General features: G+C 41.0%; 1 protein-coding gene and 1 non-coding gene across 2 annotated transcripts in view; both read left to right on the plus strand.

The window, feature by feature from the left end:
- MTO1 (mitochondrial tRNA translation optimization 1) overlaps positions 1-10,876 on the plus strand; it is a 31,000-nt gene extending 20,124 nt beyond the window's left edge. Inside the window, exon 12 of the mRNA XM_005902347.2 lies at positions 14-10,876. Coding sequence (XP_005902409.1) covers positions 14-175 — 162 coding nt within the window. The 3' untranslated portion in view covers positions 176-10,876. The remainder of the gene's footprint in view (positions 1-13) is intronic.
- Positions 511-583, plus strand: TRNAR-UCU (transfer RNA arginine (anticodon UCU)). The gene has a single exon. It is a non-coding gene; the product is annotated as a tRNA-Arg (tRNA).
- Positions 10,877-14,753: the final 3,877 nt, after the last annotated feature.

Below are 14,753 nucleotides of genomic sequence, written 5' to 3' on the forward strand. Positions count from 1 at the left end.
ATTTAATTCCTAGATTGGGGCTGCCAGTCGTATACCTGGAGTGACAGCTGCTGCCATCGTCAACCTGCTCAGATTTGTGAAGACCACTCAGCAAAGACAGGCAGCTATGAATAGAGTTCCCAAAACTGATCAACAGTTACATGATACAGACAGACTTGAAGAGAGTCAGTTATAGCTTTCTATTCATAGAAGAGTTAATCTGAACAAGAGTGTAGACAGGAGATGAGAAGTATTTATATTTAGCACCTGTTAAAATAACTTTATTAGGTTTTGTGGCTTTGTCATTAATTTGTAAATAGGTTATAATTCTGCTTTTTTGTATATCTGAAAAAATAGTTATAAAGTCCATTTATACTCTTTCTTTCAGGTGTTCTAATACAGTATACCTACTAATATAAGTTTGGGCAGTGTTCATCAAAGAGACATACAGTGGAACTAAAACTGAATCTGGAAAAAAAAAAATCTCAGCTTGCGGATTTGCCTACTCATAAGGACAAATTTACTGGGAATTCCCTGATGGTCCAATGGTTAGAACTCCACACTTCTACTGTAGGAGACCCAGGTTGGAACCCTGGTCAGGGAACTAAGATCTGCGTGGCGTGGCCAAAAATAAATAATAAGAACTTTGTCCATAAAAGGTACCAAATTAAAAGTCTTATCTTTCAACTAGTTTTGAAAGTTGGCAGGCTTCTGCTTAGTTATGTTATTTCAAAGCCCTCAAATTCTTAAGGCTAAAAATTTGAAACTGTACAAAATCATCCAGAATCATTCAGCTAATTTCCAGTGCTGGCTGCAGCATGGCGACTAAAGTTCCCCTATTGAAAGTCAGAATTGACAGAAAAATCTGAATGGCGCTGGGACTCTCCAGTACTTGTGATACATGGTTACTGGGGTTAGCGGGGGTGACCAGCCGGGTCTTTGGCTAGCTCCTCAGACACCTTGACCTTTCTTCACTGACTAGAGGATGAACGTAGCCAAGCAGACAAGAGGACCCTACTTATCCTTGGAAATGCCAACTCAGACCTTTTCTGTCAGTCCAGGGAGAAGCTCCCATATCAGCCTCAAGCCAAAGCAGGTATCTCAGACAGTTCTAAGCGCCCTGAAATCACTGGTGTGATTTCAGTGGGTGTGGGGCAAATATCTTCTTACTATAATCATGTATAGCCTCTTGGATGTAGCTCGGTTTCCATGGGTTTCATCTAATTTTGTCTTTCCATAACACAGTCCAGATCAGTAGCAAGTAAAAAGCATTGGGTTAGCCAAAAAGTTTGTTCGGAAGATGTTACAGAACACCCGAGTGAACTTTTTGGCCAACCCAATATGTGTAATGCTGGATGTTTTAGCAATGATGAGTTCTTTTTGATACTTGATGTAGTAATTTCAGTAAGTGGTAACTTTTAGTTATTATGGCCATTCCTAGGCAGAATTCTTACCACAGAGGCATATTGAGTACACTTCTGCATGGTGTTTATTAAAAGAGGGTATTTTGTACTAGTGTTTATCACTAGGGGGGAACCATTGATTGTAAACTTTTCTTTTTCTGGCTAATTGCAGGAGTAAAAGCAATGAGTGGGGTGCTTATTGAATGGAATATAGCAAAAATTGATTTTGAGGAAATAAATTCCTAAATGCTTTGAAAGGTTCTCAACAGCTGTAATTTGGGCCTAGTGATACTACATATAATGAAGCTTGGGTTTTATAATGTGATTCCATTACAGTAGTAACCATCTTACTGAAAAATGTTTGATAGAAAACATGTTTTAGGTTCTGCATTTAGTTTAGCATATGAAACCTCTTTAAATCCACAATTTAAAATATGTTGTTACATATATTATACAAAGTTATCTCACTTAACAGAATATTTCAGAGCAAACCAGCTAAAAATGTAACCTTAGTCCAGTTACTCCATGGGAACCCCCCAACAATGACAACAGCCAGCATCCAACAGAAGTTGGCCTTATGATTTTCTCCACCCACCGCAGACCACATAGCCTGGGAGTTTGAAAAGCTGGGCACATACTGAAGTTCCTTTCAACAGGAACACCAAACTTAAAATGAGGAAATGAGGGATTTCCCTGGTGGTCCAGTGGTTAAGAATCTGCGCTTCCAACGTAGGGAGCATGGTTTGATCCCTGGTCAGGGAACTAAGATGTTACGAGCCACACTGAGCAGCCAAAAAAGGAAATGACTAAGAAACACTAAGCATTTGTCAAATTGGTTGAGGAGGGAGAGAATATGAACATAAGGACCTATGCTAAATGAAACCATCACAGCCTTGAATTACGAAGTTACCTTATAGACAAGTGTTTTAGTTATATTACTGATTGTTTTAAACTGGTTTGTCATTTTTGAGTTTCAGCCTCCATTGGAATAGCCATGACTTTTTCCCTTCAGAAATTTCAACTCCTAGAAGAATGCCCTGCTCAGGAGAAGTGGTCAGAAGTACCAGGAAAGCCACCAGCAGACTAGGGGTTCCCTCTGAGTTGGCAAAGCTGCTTACACTAGAAGGTACACAGTATCGATAAACTTTCCCCAGGCTCCCTCTTCACAATCTTCTCTTGTTGCACTTACCTCATCCATCTTAATTTTTAATACCTGTCTTACTCTAACTTACTCTTATTAACATGTAAACCTCTTCAAGCAGGCAGTGGCATGGTTGTAGACAGTCAGAACATGTCTTTTGAATAAATGAAAAAATAGTACTAAAGGCAAGAGATGGCAAAACTAAAACTTAACTGAATAATTAAATGGGATAAAAAGATTTATAACATATTAAGAACTGCATACTTAAGCGTTTGCCTTTCTCTCTCTCTCTCTTCTGTCTTCACAGTCTCTTCAGTTTCATTTCCTCTATCTTTCTTTACTGTTATCCCTGCTTATCATTGCTCCTGATATGATACTAAAGCCTATATTTTATATTCAAGCCATTTTATTCAATCAGAAAATATTTCCTAACTTAAAAGCCAGATTAAAGACACAATTGAGGAAATTCCCTGGCAGTCCAGTGGTAAGGACACAGTGCTTTCATTATCAGGGCCTATGTTTGATCCCTAGTCAGGGAACTAAGATCCAATAAGCCACATGGTACAGCAAAAAAGTAAAAAGCATTTGAAAGAAAATTAAAATGGGCAAAAGGCTTGAATAGACATAGCTCCAAAGAAGATATGCAAATGGCCAATGACCCCGTGAAAAGATGCTGAACATCCCTAGTCATTAGGAAAGTGCAAATCAAAACCACAGTGAGGGACTCCCTAGACTGTCCAGTGTCCAGACTTCAAGCTTACACTGTAGGGGCATGGTTTCTCTCCCTGGTCAGGGAACTAAGATTCTAAATGCTGCACAGTGTGGCCAAAAAAAAGAGATACCATTTCATGCCTGTTAGGATGGCTGTTAACAATCAGGAAATAATAAATGTTGGGACTTCCATGGTGGTCCAGTGGCTAAAACTGCACTCTCAGTAAGGGGAGCATGGGTTCAATCCTGGTGGGGGAACTGGAGCCCACATGCTGCAACTAAAGATCCCTGGTGCCACAACAAAGATCCAAGATCCAGCATGCCACAGCTAAGACCCAGTGCAGCAAAATAAATACATAATGTATTTTTTACAAAGAACAACAAATGTTGAGAACACTGTGGAGAAAATGGAACACTTAGAACTGCTGGTGGAAGTATAAAATGGTGTAGCCACTTTGGAAAACAGGGTGACAGTTCCCCTCAAAAGTAGAGTTACCGTATGACCCTGAAATCTCACACATACATATTCAACAGTATTGAAAGCAGGGTCTGAGATCTGTTCAAGGGTCATGTTCATAGCGTTATTCACAATAGCCTAAGGTGGAAGCAACCTAAGTACATCAACATACATGGATAAACAGTGTATATACATGCAATGAGATATTTTTCAGCCTTTTGAAAGGAAGCAAATTCTGACACAAGCTACAACTTGGACAGACTTTGAGGACATTATGCTAACTGAAATAAGCCAGTCACAAAAGGACAAACTCTGTATTATCCCACTTACATGGGGTATTTAGAGTAGTTACATTTACAGAGACAAAGCAGAATGGGGATTGCCAGGAGTTGGGGCAAGAGAGGAATGGGAATTTACTGTTTGATAGAGTTTCACTTCTGCAAGATGAAGAGTTCTGCAGGAGGATGGTGTTAATGGTTGCACAACAACGTGAAGGTACTTACCACCACCTTACAATTAAAAACAATTTAAGATGTTGGGACTTCATCTGGTGATCCACTGGCTAAGACTCCACGCTCCCAATGCTGGGGGCCTGGGTTTGATCCCTGCTGGTCAGGGAACTAGATCCTACATGCCACAACTAGGAGTTTGCAAGCCACAACTGAAAAAAAAAAAAAAAAATCCCACGTACTGACTATTCCTTGTGCTGCAACTAAGACCTGGCACAGCCAAATAAATTTTAAAAAAACTGATTAAGATGTTAAAATTTATATTGTATAACAATTTTAAAAGCCATGAATTAACTTGTATCTTAGACTCCAAAACCTGCTGATTGATAACTTACCCCCTTCTTATTTCTAAAAATTGAGATATTTTAAATAGAAGGGTCTGAGGAAAAGGCACATTGCATTTAAATGTTAAACCCCAGTTCTTTCTGCCCCATCAAGGGGACCAGAAGAAAACTTTTTCCTATTAGCTAAAATTAAGAGAAATCACATAACCCCATAGGGAGAATTATGCTTTTCATTGTTGTTCAGTCGTTAAGTCATGTCCAACTCTCTACAACCCCTTAGGCTGCAGCATGCCAGGCCTCTCTGTCCTTCACCATCTCCCTGAGCTTGCTCAAACTCAGGTCCATTGAGTCTTTATGCCATCCAACCATCTCATCCTCTGTTGCCTCCCCCTCTGCTCTGTCTTCAGTCTTTCCCAGGATCAGAGTCTTCTCCAATGAGTTGGCTCTTTGCATCAGGTGGTCAAAGTATTGGAGCTTCAGCTTCAGCATCAGTCCTTCCAGTGAATATTCAGGGTTGATTTCCTTTGGGATTGACTGGTTCCATCTTGCTGTTCAAAGGACTCTCAAGAGTCTTCTGCAGCACCACAATTCGAAAGCATTCTTTGGTGCTCAGCCTTCTTTTAAAAGAGTAGCTACTACCTAATAACGTTTACTGTGTGTCAGATACGAAGTTAAGGGCTTTACATGGATTCTTGCTCTTTAACCCATGATAAAGCAGTTATCTTCCTGTTCTACAGACAAGAGAAACAAACAACACTTGGAAACATTAAGAAACACTGCTGGTTGTCTTCCTGACAGCCATGTCTGTGCACTGCCCTCCTCGTTGCCTAAAGAACCATGCTTTCGTTCACTCTTTGCTTCTGCAGCCCCAGAAGCTTAAACTCTTCATTAGTTTAGAGTAATCTTGGTCATGGCAGCCCCCCAGTATTTGGTCTAGGCCTGAGGCTGGTGTGCAGACTGACCCAATGAGTTGGAAAGGCAGTCCTCTAGGTAGCATTTTTGCTCTTTAAAAGGGCACCTGTTTTTAAGGTGGTATGTTCTGAAATTAGATTGTTGTACAGTTTTGTGAACATACTAAAGACCACTGGATTGTATGCTTTAAAAGGGTGAATTTTATAGTATGTGACATATATCAATAAAGCTGTTAAAAAAAATAAAGGAAGTATGTATGATTGGCAAGCCCTTGAGCAGTGATTTTTTTTTTCATCTTTTAAAAAAATGTTTAAAAAAATATATATATTTTTTCATTTGGCTGTGCCAGGCTTTAATTGTAGCATGCAGAATCTAGTTCCCCTACCAGGTATCTAACCTAGGCTCCCTGCATTGGGAGCATAGAGTTTTAGACACTGGACCACGAGGGATGTCACTGAACAGTGATTCTTGGACCCAGATGTGTATATGTGCTAAGTTGCTTCAGTTGTATCTGACTCTCCTATGGACTGTAGCCTGCCAGGCTCCTCTATCCATGGGATTCTCCAGGCAAGAATACTGGAATGGGTTGCCATGCCCTACTCCAGCGGTCTTCCTGACCCAAGGATCAAACCTGCGTTTCTTCTGCATTGGAAAGCAGTTTCTTTACTACTAGTGCCACTTAGGAAGCCCCAAAACCTAGTTGAAAAATGTGAAAGTCACATCCGACTCTTTGCAACCCCATGGACTATACAGTTCATGGAATTGTACAGGCCAGAATAGTGGAGTGGGTAGCCATTTTGTTCTCCAGGGGATCTTCGCAACCCAAGGATTGGACCCAGCTTTGCCACACTGCAGGCAGATTCTTTACCAGCTGAGTCAGCAGGGAAGCCCAAGAATACTAGAATGGGTAGCCTATCCCTTCTCCTGCAGATCTTCCTGACCCAGGAGTCAAACCAGGGTCTCCTGCACTTCAGGTTCTTTACAGTTGATCTAGTTAGACATCGGAATTTTCAATACTAGCTTGTAGACAGCCAACTTTATCACACGCAATTCTAATTTAGTTTCCCTGGAAATGTCTTGGCATCTGGCAGGTCAGTTTCTCTCTCTTCCTGAGTTCCTGTCTTGTTAAAACAAAAATTTAGAGCTGTCGTTAAAGAGTATAAAAAACAACAGACAAGTTATAGCTCAGTTCAGCTCAAGCAGACAGATCTTTTATTAAACAGACATTCCCAAGACATGGGAGCAGGCTGATCCTAAAGGAGTCTTCCTCATTCTTCAATGTGATCCCACTTGGCTTCCCCTTTTTGTACTTCCAGTCTCCTCCTTTTGGTTATGGTGTGTGCAAAGTAGGGCTTATACCCACCACCAATCAATGAAAGGGAATGCAAATGAGCATATGCTTAAGGCCAGTTGATAATTTTAAGTTATATAACAGCAGGCTGTGTTATGTCTTCACATATGTCTTCCAATAATTTAGTGTGTTAAAATTAGATGTAGAATATTCCTAAATCCTTACTGGGCTCCTAACTGCCTAAAGTTCCTTGGAAAAGCCCCTGTGGTTATTTTGTATCCACTGTGTGCCGAGGGCGCATGTGCACCAGTTGAAAAGTCTCTGTGGTTTATAGCGTATGTCAGCTCTCCTGGGTGCATCTGGGCTGGAGCTTAGAGATCAGCCTGCCTCCCTTTCAGCCAAGCCTCCCCTTGTGGCTCATGTCTAACTTCCTTCCTAACACATCTGTGTTTCTGATGCTCAGCCAACTGTGAGAATCACTGACTTTCCTTCATAAATAACTATCCACTCAGTAGCTTGTGGCAGAAACAAAGCTATAACTTTATAATGTGTGATGGCTCAGGAACCTAGATGACAAATAATTTGTACTGTTGAAGAAAGTACTAGAGCAGTTCAATTGTGCAGAAAAGTGAGCTCACGTTGTTAGAGAAATTCAAGTCTAAAAGCTGTTCCAGCTTGCAGTCAGAGGTGGGCTATGGTAATTTGTGGGCAAGGCCACATTTTTTTTTTTTTCTTTCAAATTGTACACTTTTTTGGATATACTTGATGCCTGTGGACAAAGATATATATAGGTTGAGATCCTGTGCCTCTTGACCTACTTATGTTTTGGCTGTGCTGGGTCGTTACTACGCTGGCTTTTCTCTGGTTGCAGGGAGTGAGAGCTACTGTCTAGTCGGGTGCTCGGGCTTCTTACTGCGGTGGTTTCTCTTGTCGTGGAGCACAGGCTCCAGGTGCATAGGCTTCGGCAGGTGTGGTGCGTGGGCTCGGTAGTTGTGGTTCCTGGGCTCAAGAGCATAAGCTCGCTAGTTGTGGCGCATCGGCTTATTTGCTCCGCTGCATGTGGAATCTTCCCAGACCAGGGATCGAACCTGTGTCCCGCATTGGCAGGCGGATTCTTTACCACTGAGCCACCTGGGAAGCCCTGAGATCCTATGTTTTTATGCCATAAAGAAATAAATGCAACTATTTTAATCTAGAAACCTCATTTTTGACTGTCACTGAGCTAAATCGACATTTTTATAACTGCTGTCTGCAATTCATTATCAGATCATGAAATTAGTTTTTTGTCATATGCAGCAAGTGTTCTAATACTTTTGTTTCAGTAATTTATATACAAATTGTATTTCATAAATTTTAAGAGGCATATTTGTTCCATGTAGGAAATGGCAACCTGCTCCAGTATTCTTGCCTGGAAAGTTCCACGAACAGAGGAGGATGGTGGGCTATGGTGCATGGGATCACAAAAGTTGGACATGACTGAGCACACACACACATACATTCCTCAAATTTTTCTAAAAAGCTTTTAAAAACAAGACACTGGTCTCTCCCTATGCTGTACCTGATTAAGTGATGTGATTTAAATGTAATTCCAAGTTGCTATTGAGCATGAATCTCAGATATTCTAACTTCACAATGCCTGTCACTTTCAAGTAGGTTTTTTTCCTCCCAGGAAAGGTCCTCCACTGGATAAAGTGTTTCTTCCTCCTTGTTAAACAATATAGGGTAGAAGTCTGTTTTGGCTTACCCTTTAGTTCCCACACTCACTCTTTACAGACCATTTCATACTATGCATTTATGGAGTTATGCTTTTTTTAAGTGTTTGCTAGACTATTTTTTAAAATCCACTGCCTCCTGATTAATTCATTTTTAGTCTTACGTTGGTTTTTCTTTTAATTCTCTTTTACAGTTAGTCTGTACCCTTTTATACATTTTCAAAAATTTATTTTTGGCTACACTGGGTCTTCATTGCTGCATGCAGGCTTTTTCTAGTTTGGGTGTGCAAGCCTCTCATTGCAGTGGCTTCTCTTGCTGCAGAGCTCAGGCCCTAGGGCCTTCAGTAGTTGTAGCTCGCAGGCAGCACGTGTAATCTTCCTGGACCAAGGATAGAACCCGTGTCCCCTGCATTGCACGGCAGATTACTAACCACTTGATCACCAGGGAAGTCCAGTCTATACCCTTTGAATACATGGGAAATTGAAATTTTTAAATGCATAAATATACATAAAAACACACTGCATAAATTTAAAACGAAACATTTCTAGACTCTACTGTATTTAATACAAGATCAGACTATGTTTGTGTGTGCAAGCATGTGGTGTTTCAAACAATGAAACTTGACTGATCTTATTTCCAATTTTATACAGAAAAACCTCAAGGGGGGCAATTTAACAAATTGCAGAGACAGGTATCAGAGCTTTGAAGAAAAAAACTTACAAGCAGTTACATAAAATATGAGAAATTGAGTTCCAAGAGATGCATCCCCTAGACTCAAAAAGTTAGTTTGGGAAAATGTTTTTTATACCCAACCATGACTGAATAGGAGAAGGCAATGGCACCCCACTCCAGTACTCTTGCCTGGAAAATCCCATGGATGGAGGAGCCTGGTAGGCTGCAGTCCATGGGGTCGCTGAGGGTCGGACAGGACTGAGCGACTTCACTTTCACTTTTCACTTTCATGCATTGGAGAAGGAAATGGTAACCCACTCCAGTGTTCTTGCCTGGAGAATCCCAGGGACGGGGAAGCCTGGTGGGCTGCCGTCTATGGGGTCACACAGAGTCGGACACGACTGAAGTGACTTAGCAATAGCAATAGCAATGACTGAATAAAAACCACCTCAATTCTCAGACATTTACTGAGTTGCCAGTTTCTACACAGAATCCTGTAGGAGGCTAAACAGAGAAGTTCAAAGGGTCAGTCAGGAAGGTATGACAATAGTTAAAAGAGAGGGGCTACAGGTCAAGTCTAGATCAGGTCCTTCCTTTGTTGCAATGGCATAGCTGCAATCCTTACATCTGAAAGGTTACAACCCAAGTCTCAGAAAATTTTGCAGATGGCTTCACCAGCAGGCTGAGAAGACCACATCCCCACCTTGGCTTCCTCCAGACAGCACTGGAACTCAAACTCCTTATGTGGCAGCCCTACAGTTAGTGCAACACCAACTAGGGTATTCTCTCAACCACATGATTTTACTGAAAACTCAACCAAGTGGAATATTTTCAGGTTTTTAGTTGTTATTTTTTATATTAGCCATCCGTTGTTTAACCACACGTGCATGATCATACCACACTCTCTTGGCTTGGTTTTTGCTGCCAGTTAAAATAAACTACCTACTTTTGATTCTGTCCGTTTTAAAATTGATTTGGCTTTATACAAGCAATAACCTACATTTTATACAATGTATCAAGAGAGACAGTGTTAAAGGCAATATCCAGACTGCATATGTTGTTAACTTTGACAAAAACCCAAAACTACCTGAACTCTTTTAGGGAAAGTGTGACTGGTTAAAATAGAAACTGTAAATTCTGCAGATTTTTTTTTTTTTGGTCTGCCCAAAAAGGCCAAGTCAGTTTAAAGCTTTCACCTACTTCACTTTTCTTTAACCAAACATTTGATAAAATTTTCACTGTGGTAACCCTGTGATTAAAATGGTAAAGTATGGCACAGGTTATTGTATTATTAGGTGAATTTGCAATTGGTGAGACCAAAGTCAAACAACAGTTCTCTGCTGTAATACCAAGTTCCCTGTTTTTGGACCTGGTTTGCTTAGTACTTAACAATAATTAAAGTAAAACTACAGAAACACAAAATACAAGATGTATAAATGACAAAGCCCACATTTTTATTTAATATGGCTCCAAATGCAAAATTATCTCAACAAAATGATAAAGTATAGCAGAGATGTAAACTCCCAACATTTGAGTTTTTAAAGTTAATCACACAGTGATGTCTTGGGTTGTGTCCTGAGACAGGTAAAAAGGCCATTTGAAAAAAAAACTGGCAAAGTCTGAATAAAGTCTAGAGACTAACGTTGGCTTCTTAATTTTGATAAATGTTTTATGGTAATGCAGGATGATAACATGAGGAGAAACAAAATAGGTAAGGGGTATATGGGAGCTTTTACTTATCTTTGCAACTTTTCTATAAATCTAAACTTATTCCAAAATAAAGGTTTATCTGTTAAAAAAACAATGCAGTACAACTTAAAAGAGATCTTCCTAAAATATAATTTATGTTTAAAAACATCAGTTCTTTTAATTAGGTCCCATTTGTTTATTTTTGCTTTTATTTCCAATATGTTCATCGCAGCAATGTTTATAATAGCCAGGACATGGAAGCAACCTAGATGCCCATCAGCAGATGAATGGATAAGCAAGCTGTGGTACATATACACAATGGAGTATTACTCAGCCATTAAAAAGAATACATTTGAATCAGTTCTAATGAGATGGATGAAACTGGAACCTATTATACAGAGTGAAGTAAGCCAGAAAGAAAAATACCAATACAGTATACTAACGCATATATATGGAATTTAGAAAGATGGTAACAATAACCCTGTGTACGAGACAGGAAAAGAGACACCGATGTATAGATCAGTCTTATGGACTCTGTGGGAGAGGGAGAGGGTGGGGAGATTTGGGAGAATAGCATTGAAACATGTATAATATCATGTATGAAATGAGTTGCCAGTCCAGGTTCGATGCACGATACTGGATGCTTGGGGCTGGTGCACTGGGACGACCCAGAGGGAGGGGAGGGGAGGGAGGAGGGTTCAGGATGGGGAACGCGGGTATACCTGTGGCGGATTCATTTCGATATTTGGCAAAACTAATACAATATTGTAAAGTTTAAAAATAAAATAAAAATCAGTTCTCATGGCAGGTCAGTGAGAGTGAGGGCAAAGGATCCCTTGGCTGTGCTCAAGCATAGGTAAGGCTGGGAATGGTGCATAGTAACAGCAGGACTCTGACCCTTGGCTGTCACTCTTGTTTTCTGCCATTTTATATATACATATATATATGTACATATATATACATGTTGTTGTGGTTTTTTTTACAACATAGTTTACCCTTTTAAAATGTACAGTTCAGTGGTTTCTAGTATATTCATTTGCAAGGTCACAAAACTACCATTCACTATCTGCTTCCAGAACATTTTCATTACCCCATCTAAGAAAACCTGAATTAAAGATCACTCCCTAGTCCCCCTTCACCAGTCTCTGGCAAGCATCAGTCAACTTTCGGACTTACCCGTGTGGTGCAGTGGTAAGAATCCACCTACCAACGCAGGAGACATGGGTTCAGTCCCTGATCTGAGAAGCTTCCATATGTCATGCAGCAACTAAGCCCTTGCACCACAACCACTGAGCCCTTGCTCTAGAGCCCAAGAGCTGCAACTACTGAGCCTGTGAGCTGGAACTACTGAAGTCCACGTGCCTAGAGCCTGTGCTCTGCAACAAGAGAAGCCACTGCATTGAGAAGTCCACACACCTCAATTAAGAGTAGCCCCTGCTCAACACCAGAGAAAACTCAAACAACAAAAAAGCAACGAAGACTCAGTTCAGTGTCTTGTCCAACTCTGCGACCCCATGGACTGCAGCACACCAGACTTCCCTGTCCATCACCAACTCCCAGAGCTTGCTCAAACTCATATCCATCAAGTCGGTGATGCCATCCAACCATCTCATCCTCTGTCATCCCCTTCTGCCTTCAATCTTTCCCAGCATCAGATGGCCAAAGTATTGGAGCTTCAGCTTCAACATCAGTCCTTCCAATGAATATTCAGGACTGATTTCCTTAACCATAGACTGGTTTGATCTCCTTGCAGTCCAAGGGACTCTCAAGAGTCTTCTCCAACACCACAGTTCAAAAGCATCAATTCTTCGGCGCTCAGCTTTCTTTATAGTCCAACTCTCACATCCATACATGACTACTGGAAAAACCATAACTTTGACTAAATGAACCTTTGGTAGCAAGTAATGTCTCTGCTTCATATGCTGTCTACGTTGGCTATAGATTTTCTTCCAAGGAGCAAGCGTCTTTTAATTTCATGACTGCAGTCACCATCTGCAGTGATTTTGGAGCCCAAAAAAATAGTCACTGTTTCCATTGTTTCCCCATCTATTTGCCATGAAGTGATAGGACCAGATGCCATGATCTTAATTTTCTGAATGTTGAGTTTTAAGCCAGCTTTTTCACTCTCCTCTTTCATCAAGAGGCTCTTTAGTTTCTCTTTGCTTTCTGCCATAAGGGTGGTGGTATCTGCATATCTGAGGTTATTGATATTTCTCCCAGCAGTCTTGATTCCAGCTTGTGCTTCATCCCGCCTGGCATTTCGTATGTATTCTGTGAAAGTTAAATAAGCAGGGTGACAATATACAGCCCTGACATACTCCTTTCCCAATTTGGAACCAGTCCATTATTCCATGCTGGGTTCTAACTGTTGCTTCCTGACCTGCATACAGATTTCTCAGGAGACAGGCCAGGTGGTCTTGTATTCCTATCTCTTTAAGAATTTTCCACAGTATGTTGTGATCCATACGTAAAAGGCTTTGGCATAGTCAATAACGCAGAAGATGTTTTTCTGGAACTCAAAGACCCAGAACAGCCAAAGGTAATTTTTAAAAAATCAGTCAATTTTGTCTCTATGGATTTGCCTATTCTGGATATTCCATATAAATGGAATCATATTAAAAAATCAGGTAATGTTTAGAATAATCCAGAAGTACAGTATGCTGCGCTTAGTCACTCAGTTGTGTCCAACTCTTTGTGACTCCATGGACTTTATCCCAGCAGGCTTCTGTGTCCATGGGAATTATCCAGGCAAGGACACTGGAGTTGGTTGCCATGCCCAAGGGATGGCAAGGGATCTTCCCAACCCAGGGATCAAACCCAGGTCTCCTGCATACAGGCAGATTTATTTTACCATCTGAGACACCAGAGGAGCCCAAGAATACTGGAGTGGGTAGCCACACTCCATTCTCCATTCCCAACCCAGGAATCAAAACCGTGTCTTCTGGATTCTTACCAGCTGAGCTACCAGGGAAGTCCAGAGAAGTAGAGTGGTATTGCTCAAAGCAACTGTGATCTTCCAAATGACTAATGATGATAAAAGTTACCTTTTATTGGCAGTTTTTCACCCTCACAGCAGTCTTAAGAGATAGACAGTATTGCACCCACTGGCTAGATGATGAAAAGGACAGCTTTTATCCATTTACACCACTCTGATGATCTAGTCAAATATATCAGTTTAGGAACTAGGAAATTTGGGTGACTATCTCTTGGGTCACATTAATAAAAGTACACTCTAGGTTAAGAAATCAGTCTTTTAATGCATCCGTGGTCATAATGTTTAATTTTGGTGAAAACACTCTAAACTGTCTGGGAGAATGGCATGGAAAGAATCTAGGTTAAGAAACTGCTGCTGCTGCTGCTGCTGCTGCTAAGTCACTTCAGTCGTGTCAGACTCTGTGCGACCCGATAGACGGAAGCCCACCAGGCTCCCCCGTCTCTGGGATTCTCCAGGCAAGAACACTGGAGTGGGTTGCCTTCTGCAATGCATCTAAGTGAAAAGCTGTAGGGCTCAATGTTAAAAAAAGGAAATCCAACAACCCAGTCAAAAAATGAACTACAGACCTAAAGAGACATTTCTCCAAACACATACAGATGGCCAATAAGCACATGAAAAGATGCTCAACATTACTATTAGAGAAGTGCAAATAAAAACTACCATAAAGTATCACTTCATACCAGTCAGAATCAGATCAGATCAGTCGCTCAGTCGTGTCCGACTCTTTGCTATCCCATGAATCGCAGCATGCCAGGCCTCCCTGTCCATCACCAACTCCTGGAGTTCACTCAGACTCATGTCCATCGAGTCAGTGATGCCATCCAGCCATCTCATCCTCTGTCGTCCCCTTCTCCTCCTGCCCCCAATCCCTCCCAGCATCAGAGTCTTTTCCAGTGAGTCAACTCTTCGCATGAGGTGGCCAAAGTACTGGAGTTTCAGCTTCAGCATCATTCCTTCCAAAGAAATCCCAGGGCTGATCTCCTTCAGAATGGACTGG

Source organism: Bos mutus, chromosome 9 (genome assembly GCF_027580195.1).
Source record: "Bos mutus isolate GX-2022 chromosome 9, NWIPB_WYAK_1.1, whole genome shotgun sequence".
Taxonomy (NCBI): domain Eukaryota; kingdom Metazoa; phylum Chordata; class Mammalia; order Artiodactyla; family Bovidae; genus Bos; species Bos mutus.